At 39.3% G+C, this 10,184-nt stretch overlaps 1 protein-coding gene across 1 annotated transcript; it reads right to left on the reverse strand.

Moving 5' to 3' along the window:
* Nucleotides 1-1,314: 1,314 nt before the first annotated feature.
* On the reverse strand, nt 1,315-4,790 carry LOC126757485 (chitinase-like protein Idgf5). Its single transcript, XM_050471424.1, has 3 exons — nt 4,615-4,790; nt 2,077-2,646; nt 1,315-2,002 (listed from the first exon to the last, which is right to left on the reverse strand). The coding sequence occupies exons 1-3, from the start codon at nt 4,712-4,714 to the stop codon at nt 1,362-1,364; spliced, it is 1,311 nt and encodes a 436-aa protein (XP_050327381.1). The 5' UTR covers nt 4,715-4,790; the 3' UTR covers nt 1,315-1,361.
* Nucleotides 4,791-10,184: the final 5,394 nt, after the last annotated feature.

The following is a 10,184-nucleotide window of genomic DNA, read 5'->3' on the forward strand; positions in this document are numbered from 1 at the left end:
TGTAGTAAGTCCATACCAAGTATCTGGAAGTAATTTTAGATGGCAAACTAATGTGGAAACTCAATGTAAAGGAGAGAGTGACAAAGGCCCTCTATGCATGAAAGAAGATGCGAGGGTTTTCTTGGAACCTATCATATGGACTCATGCATTGGTGTTACTCCGTGGTGAAGAAGTCAATCTTGCTTTACGGTACTTTGGTGCGGTGCACCGCTATCAGAAAAACTTTGATCACTGCATAACGGGAGCTAATCACTAATCGACGTTGCAGTGGAAAACTCTGCAGCAAAATCAGCTGCAAAATTGGCGGCATTATTCTCTGCAAGAATCTTCGAGCATAGTTCAAAACCAGAGGTTGGTGGATAAAATAGCCCACATACCCTTACGCGCAGAAGAATGCGACTCGCCAGCGGAACTTACAAGTTCTATAAGACGGATCAGAAATGGCTAATGGAGTGGGCGCCGGAATCTATTGCTCGGAGCTGGATTTTAGTTTTCAAAAGGCCTGACAGGCAAACAAGCGTGAGGTGGAACGACTTCAGGACTTACAGGATCGCAAGATCAGAATCCCGAATAAAAACATGCATACGTTTTACTGACACGCAGGACGGTGGTTGGCATAAAGATAAGCCGCAACTTACCGGTATCAATGCGAGCCCGATGGATATATGTAAGTAGACAATAAAGCGGCGTTGGAATACCTTCTATGCAGTTCAAGGGACTAGATGAAATATCAAAATTATATATCAAGTCCCTCTTAAAGTTCGCAAAAAGCGTTGACATCCTGTATGATGAATTCTTGAGATCCAATTTAAACTGAGGAAGGTCTATCTGGAATTACTAAGGACCAGTAGGTTTATGTATGGCGTAACAACCGAATAGTACGAGTATAATCTAAGCCAACCTTATTGCAGTAAGTTACAAAAGTTGATGCCTCCTCCACGAGAAGAAGAATAGCTACGACTATGAAAAAGTATAACAGTAATGTAAGCCCACATACTTTATTGCTATTTACGATATAGGAGTATGTTCATATGTATGTACGAACATCAATTTTTCGGTTTATCACGCAATATTGCATGCAACAGGCTGAACTTTAGTTTAGATCAGAGGATAACTGCCATATCTTTTGTTTTTTAAATAACCTAACAAAATGAGGTCAGAAGAGACTCCGAATCTGGAGGTCTGGATGTTCAGATGTGGTCATTGATTTATTGCATCAGACATATAGAGTCAAAGTATCGCCATTAAAGGTATGGTACACGGTATGGGGTTTGACGTTGCACTCCAAAGCCACCTTATTGAAACTCAACGAACTAGTTTTTACTCTAATTTACTTATAATTTATAAACAAAGAAGTAATTTTACAATTTTAATTTAATACTTCTCAGTATCGGATACTTCTCAGCGGCACATTGGCCACGAAAATCGTCCAGCGACAAATCGAACAAAGCAACGCCACCCAAACCCTTGGCGGATACGTAACTTGCCTTAATTGCTGCAGTGCTGGGTTCCTCATAGCTCACCCAAAGACCGTTCTGGTCATCATCGTCGGCTGATCGATAAGCATAGCTGCCATAGCGTTGTCTTGGATCGCCAACTTTGCGTAAAGGCGCAGCTTCTCCGGCCAACTCCTTGTCAGCCTGTAGTTTTTCACAAATTTCGGGCCAACTCATTATGCCAGGTTTGCGTAACTGTCTGCCGCCGGCGCCCGTACCGAGAGTTTTCTTAATCGGTGGGTAACCGGTAATACCAGATTTACATGACATAGTCCAAGAAAGACCGTAAGCCGGCACACCAATGTGGATTTTGTTACTGGGTGCTGAGTTATTGAGCCAATGCTGTACTTGGTAGTCAATGTTGTGGGTGGGATCGCGTTCGGGCATTTCATATAGGGGCGCACTATGATCAGCAACTTTAGGATCGCGCTCTGGTGTTTGGAAGTCATAGCTACCAAGATTGACGAAATCCACATAGCCAATAACCGATGGGACATCAATAAATACTGCAAAATAAATTTATAAAAAATCGAGTACAAATGAAATAAAGCCTCCGCTTTGAGTAATAGGAAGAGCTTACGATTCGGATCCACATGCGGCAGCATGGTTAATGTCAAGATAAGTGCATCAGACTGAAACGCGTCTTTCAACTCACGCACCAACGTGGTGAATTGTTCTTTGTGCTCGGCAGCGTATTCATCGACGGGTTTTGGAGGAGAGAACCATCCCTTGACTTTTCCCTTGATTTTTCTCCAAGCGCTTCTAAATCTACCTTCCACTATTTTAGGCGGATTTTTGGGAAACTGCCAAGCCAAGTCCAAACCATCAAAATCGTAAGTTTTCAAGTGCGCTAAAACGCTGTTAATAAACGAGTTTCGATGTGCCTGATTCTCTAGCACGCTGAGGTAAGAACTGCTTGGGGATTCTTCAAACAAGTCACGATCTCCGCCAACCGAGAGCAGTATTAAAAGATGCGGATGGTTGCGTCGTAAGTTGGTGATATCACGGTAATGATTCTGTGTGATATCTAAATTTTTGTTCAAGGGCTTTAATTGATAACTTTCTGGATCAATACCGGCGTAACCATAAACGAGATAATTACAAAATTGCAAAGCTGGTTCCAAATCTTGCAGTGTTAATTTTGCTGGACCTGATGAAGATAATTTAATGCATTTTATTAGTAAATATATATTATTTGCTTACAACATTATTATAGAACATTGAAGACACGAACACATAGAATTTTTTTCTTTTGACGATAAGTAGTCAGTATATACACACTGCACTGATAACCTTAGAATATATAATATATATGTATATATATGGATTCGTTTAAATGCCTTTATACCACTGTGATCAATTAGAAAGGTGAATTTTGTCCATTTCATCTCCTTCAAAGTAATCGCCTGCCGCCGTCCTCCGTCGTGATGACCATCAGAGTTTTCTTCGATTCAGCTTTTATATCCTCAATTAAGTCAAATACGATATTGAAAATATGGCGAAATGATCACGAATAACCAATGCAGTATGAGATGGTGCGTTATCGCACTTCTTTGTTCAATATATTCAGACATAGTAAAAATCGAAGAATTCACTTTTAGAGCCTCATAAAACGAAGCGTATCTCAAATACTAATGAATATTTTGACGTGAAATTTAGCATAGATATCACTAACAGCACTATCAACTTGCAAATTTTTAATCCAGAAACAATTGTTGAGACGCCATTACATCCTCAGAAAGCAACTGGTTGGTGTGCTCTATGAACAGGAGGAAGCATTGGTCCATATTTCTTCAAAGGTAAAGCTGTTCATAATGTTACAACCAACTGGAAGTGTTTAACTTAGTTTTAATATTAATGAATTTTTAGTGTCTGAATTAGCCATTCTCTTGGGAGTGGCCAGAAACGATTCCTTTACATATGACTCAAGCAGCGCACAACTTCCGGTCCTAGGCCAAGTATCGTCTGGGTAGCCAAAGAATATTCGTTTGAAGGCGAGCTAAAGTGAGAAGGTGAAACATCCCCTCCGCAAGATTGTGCGCTGAGTTTGGGACCCGCCATGTAAAAAACGCCCCCAAAGACCCCCTTTTGATGACGACCATGCAAACGAACTAAGGATTACGATTTGAAAGCATGCACCTGGAATGTCCGGTCCCATAATTGGAAAGGTGCCGCTGCCCAGCTGTTTGATGTCCTCGTTAGAGTGAAGGCTGACATCACCACCATCCAAGAAATGCAATGGACGGGACAAGGACTGAGGCGAGTAGTTCCTTGTGGCATTTATTACAGTGGCCATATAAAGGAGCGAAAATTCGGTGTGGGAGAGAGACTCCGTCGCCGAGTACTGTCATTCATCCCGATGGATGAACGTCTAACCGCATCAAAGCGAAGTTCTTCAACATATCGCTGATTTGCGCCCATGCCCCGACGGAAAAGAAGGACGATGGGATTCGTGGTGAGAGAGAGACTCCTTCGCCGAGTACTGTCATTCACCCCGATGAATTCGGTCCGAAATATGGTTATCTGTAGTACTAAATTCCAGCATAGAAAAATACATCAATAACCTTGGCTGTCTCCAGATCGAAAAGCCATCAACCAGATCGATAATGTTGTGATAGACCGAAGACACGTCTCCAGTGTTTTAGACATGCGTACGCTCCGAGGTCCTAACATCGACTCGGACCACTATCTTGTTGCAGCTAAAAGTCGCACCCGCCTCTGTGCAGCGGAAAAAGCACGTCAACAAACACAAGGAAGGTTCGACGTCGAGTAGCTTCAATCACAACAGTCAGCCGAGCGATTTTCTACTAGACTTGCACTCCTGTATTTTAACACTGCTGGACTATTTTTGTGGGATTATGTGAAGTCGCTTGTCTATGCAGTTAAGCCCGAGACGATTGTCGTCTTGGTAGAGAATATTGGTGGATAGTATTTATAAACACATTTGTTCAGCTTTTCCAGTCTCGAGATTTGAGTCTGTTAGACACTGCACCATATCTCTTCTGATTTTCAATATTTATTTTATACACATATTTTGTTATATATTAAAGACACACATACAAGTACATATACCCACACAATATTATCAATAATCACAACAACCTCCGTGTAAGCTAACCTTCTCTAAACTGGCTGGCTGAGTCATAATAACAGACCATTTTGGCTGCTTTTATTGACGCGATTAGCAGAGTTATTAGCAAAAATGTCACTTTTAGCATTTTGATTTTATTATTTTAATTATATTGTTTTTAAGGAAATGATTTTAATTTTATTAAAATGTACTACACAGTTCGAATGTATAAATTAAACTGAGATCGCTTCTCAGTTCGCTGTACATAAGCAAGCCGGGCCTTATCAGTTATTATGAAATATAAAAAGAAACGTAGATATAAGTTGGGTTTAACCGAACAATTTATACTCTCTCATTGTGACAAAAGAGTACCCGGAAATTGTAAAATTGTAAAACGCAAAATATTTAATTTTTCATCAATATTTATTTTGTCGCCTTCAAAGTAACTTTCACCAGATCACTTATGCCACGATTTTTTAAGTCCTCAAAACACTTTTTATAAGCACTTCTTGGCATGGCCTTCAACTCCTTCGGCGAATTTTGTTTTATCTCTTCGATCAACTGAAAATGGGTTCAACGGAGCGGCAATTCCAGCTCGGAGAATAAGAAAAATCACACGAAGTCAAATTTGGTGAATATGTTGGTTGATCGATGGTATTCATTGCGTTTTTGGTTTTAAGTTCGGTGACAATCGTGGCTCGATGAGATGGTGCATTATCATCGCGTATAATTCATTAATTGTTCTTCCACAATTCGGGCCGTTTTCGACAAATATTCTCACGCAAACTCCTCAATACGGCGAAATAGAAGTCTTTATTGACCTTCTGTCGCTCAACAATGAGCATCACCTTGAGTTTTGAGCGGCTTTGGCGTGGTTTGGTTTCGTCCAAAGAGACCTGCTTAGTGTACTCTTTTTGAAAACAAATCAGCTTTATCGGGACGAGTCGAACAAGAACGCGTTTTATATCCAAAATTTCCACCAAAATCATTCGAACAGACTCAGGAGAGATGACGAGCTTTCTTGCCATCTCTTTAACACTTGCTGACATATCCTTCACTTTCTTAATATTTTCATCAGTTGAAGGGGTCGAAGGTCGTCCAGAACGAGACATTTCTTCAACGAACTGTTCATCATCTTGGAAGTCTTTGCACCACTCGTAGGTCTATGTTTTTGATAAAACTGAATCATATATTCCTCATCTTAGTGATGTAGGAATATTATCGCACAGTTCAATTAAAAAGTCCTCTGCCAAACATATTAATATTTTTTTTTTTTTTTTTTGGGGGGGATAAATGTTTTTTTTTATTCAACATAGTCCCTTTCAACGGTGATACACTGCTTATGGTGACCCTCCAACTTTTCGACACCATATTTTCTTTGTTTAAAAATATACCTTAATTTCGGTGATCACTTCGTCATTCGACGAATATTTTCTCCCAACGAGCACACTTTTGAAATATGAGAGCAGCATTACGAAGTCCAATTCATGAAGTTTTGACTTACGACACGGTGAATTGTCTGCATGAAATTAATTAAATTTGTGACGATGAAGCTCCATTAAGAACCAGTGTTTTTCGATGGTATGGGTAATTCCATTGAGGTCGCAGGTCACTCCAAGAAGAATTTCGTGAAGGTCGTTCAAAATAAGCTCTTGTTCCGGAAACTATTGCTGCTGTGCGCAAACTGATGTTGAAGGATCTTCATGTGACCTATCGTGAGGTTGAGACAACTATAGATATTAGTGGAACCAGCATACATTCAGTATTGCATGAACATTCGACTATAAAAAGATTTTGATCACGTTGAATCCGATAAAATTTGTCAATCTCTCAAATTCAAATAGTTTGTGGTGATTGGTCGAGAGAAAGTGAAAAAAATATCTCATAGCGGCGTTTCGAAACAAGTCTATGATATGAAAACAGGTGATGAATCGTGAATTTATGCGCAATAGTCCGAAAGTAAACGGCAGTCGTCTGTATGAGTGTTTCCATAAATCAAACCAAATGGTTGTTCATTGTTTTGGAAACACTGAACATGTCACAACCTTACCACTAGAATAACGCAGTACAGTAAAGTCTGAGTGGTACACAACCATTGGTTTTCAAGTTGAAGATCTAACAAGACATCAGGAAAACCAACCGCCGAAGACGGATCATTCTTCACCACAACAATGAATGAGATCTCACACGTCGACGGAAACAACTGAATTTTCGAGCACTCCAAATATCAATAACTTCTTTTACTTCCCGTATGTAAAAAATAGAACCAAGAGGAGAAATTGTACAATTTTGTTATAAATGGTATTACACATTTCTAGCTATAATATTTTCCTATCTTTCTGGCAATTTGTGGATTACATGCCAATAGAACTGTGTCGCCTTGACGGCCAAGTATGAAACAAGCCAAATTTTGTTACCGTGTTCTGATGTTAAACATATTCCAATAAGGACATTCTGTAACGACCAGAGGAAATTATAATCAGAACCAACCGCTGTTTTCCAAATAGTTTAAAATCGGAAAAGCCGGTGCAAGAAAAGCCCGATAGCTGCCATTATGGAAAATTATCACTTCGTTCTAGTCGCGTTTCCGGGCGTTTTTCGGCAATGAATAGACTTGTTCTATAGATTTTAGACAAGCTTTACTATCTTATCGGAAATCTAACTCTTGATCCATGGCAACCAGCATTGTATAAGTTTGGAAGGTTCGTATAAATGTTCTTCCATTTGAAGAAGTTTACAGTTTTCTCTCGAAAAGGCGGACACTTTTCAGTGCATGGCAGACAGACACGAGACATCGACGACTTCCATGTCGCCAGTGATTTGAGAGAAAAGTATAGCTTTATTGATTTACTATACAAGCAGTGTTTATAACAGCTATGTATGTAAGCACTAACATTAAATGCAGTCGAAAAGTGATTACAACAACAGAAACAATTACTTACTTCGTATTTGCATTATGCGATTTTCCGCTAGAAACGCAGTGGAAAGGAAGGGGAATGGTAAAATGTGGGTCAGTACGATGAAGTGCAGATTTTATAATCGCAAAAAGACACAACAAACACTAACACTATGTGAATGCATCTGCGATTGCAGCAACAAAAACAACACCTACAAATATATAATAATAACTGTAATATGTACAACAACAGTAATAATAGCACACAAAAATTGATTTATACTATATATAGAAAAATGCAAAATATATAGAAAACTATAATGAAAGCATACCCCGGAATACTCTTTATAGGGTAGAATTGAGAAGAAATTAGCCTCCAACACATACTATCTTTAGAGCACAATTAGGTATTAATAGGTTACGATAGGTTCAATGGCTGAACTCCAAGATGAAGCGTTAGTAATCCTACTGCAGTTATTTGTCAATATAGAGTTTTTCAATAGGGCTTTACAAAAGTAGACCGAAAGGGACAGCAAACGACCACATATTTTTCCCAACTCTTTTGACATTTCTCTTAAGTAAGGTTTGCCATTTCATCATGGAAAGCTATACGATCCATCAACGAGTCGAAGTTATTAAAATTTACTACCGAAATTCGGAGTCAGAGGTTTGAACTTTAAGAGCGGGTTTTTCAATAAGAGCGCTACAAAAGTTTTTTTTAATAATTTTAAATAAAAAAAATAGTTTTGAATATCAATGAAATTCTTTATTCCAGTGAAATAAAGATAATTCGTACGTACTCTATGAATCACCATTGTATCCCGAAAAAATGCGGTTTGGTGCGATTTATAGGCCGGCGGCGTCATCGGGCCGTACTTCTTCCGTGATGATCAAGACCGGCACGTTACTGTGAATGAGAATCGCTACCACTCAATAATAACCGATTTGGATGATATGGACTTGGACAGTATGTGGTTCCAACAGGACGGCGCCACAAGCCACACAACGAATGTCACAATCCATTTATTGAAACCCTAGTTTGGTGAAAGTGCTAACTGACGAAATGGCTCAGTCAATTCAAGTCAATGGTCTATGCCAAAAAGCCAGCGCCGATTGATGAACTTCGTACGAATATCGAAGGTGAAATTACAGTGGTAACGGCCGATCTATGATTGAAAACCGTCGAAATTTGGGTTCAGTGTCTAGAGTGTGGAATCAATTCGATTTTTTCCATATTTAGCAAATTTCCACATTTTTAGACTTTTTCTACAAGAAGACGTTTAGAAGTTATAAGCATTTCCTATTCGGCGGCTGCTTGCTACATGCTACTGGCCGCCTAGTAGAAATCTGGGATTTTGTTGCCAAATTGAATGAAAATTTTCTGCAGCCGACAGCGGATGCGCCAAGATTTTCGGGTGTTTAGCATATGCAAAGGGGCAAAAATGAAGCAAAGGAAGTGGGCATTCCTTGGAACCGGAAGTCGATTAAAGAGAAAATATCGGTTAACACTTCCGGGTTGTGTGATATTTCGGAAATTAATAACCGGAAACGGAAATGCGCTACGTCACCGGCAATGCTTTTGACCGATCCCGAAAATATTTTTACGATTTCAACGGAAGTTTCATGCCGGAACCGGATATAAGTTTTGATAACCACTTTCACTTCCGAATTAATATTTCCGGTTGTACTTTTAAACCGGAAATTAGAAACTGTAATATTTTTGTCCGGTAAGAGACATTTTCCACAAACAAAACAACTTGCTGTTTAATTACCATTTCCGCTTCCGATTTATTACTTCCGGTCGGACTTCTAAATCGGATATTAGAAACCGTGATATTTTTATTTATGGTCCAAGCCATTTTGTCTAAGAATATGTCCGCTTCCTTCGTATAATTTTGCCCCTTTACAATAAAATATCTTCCACGGCTTTCGCCAGCTCCATTTTTGATAATTCTCGTTTCCGGAACATGTAACTTAAAATATACGCAGCTAGATTTTTTGTAATTTCTACTTATTTACTTAGTGGTACATAGGTTTGTATGTACACGCGCCTGCCTGGGAGCCGTCCACTACCTCTTTCTCATCCACTGCTTTTGCAATGGCGCATGGGCTGGTAGACGGCTGTTCCGCTGTTGAGCCGGTTTCGATGGGACTGTGCGCCGGCTGAGTTTCTGCGGCTGTAATAATCTTCAATACTACATTTAATTTCCTCATCATGCTGCCGGACGCTGTGTCGTCGAGTACCAATTCGCTCAAATTGCGTTTCGGTGGCAAGGAAGCATTAGCGAAGTTTCAACGGCCATTTCTGCATCGAGTTCGGTGAAAATGTCGATTAAATTATTATGATTGTTCGCCGTCCTGATCAGACCAAAACTTTTCAATTAAGTCCCGTACTTTATGTATATAATTAACATTTTACCCATGAAACAACATTTCAACCGCCCAAAAGCAAAATAAGAATAAATATGGTTATAAATTATATTCGGAGGCCCCGAAACATAGGTTTTGAAACACTTTAGGATGGACAATCGAAGGTGGAAATTGCCTAAAATTATATAATATTCTCCGTGACCCCCACCAACCAGTTTAGTTATTTTGTATATTCCATAACCGAATGTGAAAATATAAAAATAAAAAATGAATTTTTGGTATGAGACCATCCAAGAGAAGAAGAAATACTAAGACCACTTGCAGTATTTATTCACACTAATCACTAATGATT

The sequence above is a fragment of the Bactrocera neohumeralis genome, chromosome 4, assembly GCF_024586455.1.
Source record: "Bactrocera neohumeralis isolate Rockhampton chromosome 4, APGP_CSIRO_Bneo_wtdbg2-racon-allhic-juicebox.fasta_v2, whole genome shotgun sequence".
NCBI lineage: Eukaryota > Metazoa > Arthropoda > Insecta > Diptera > Tephritidae > Bactrocera > Bactrocera neohumeralis.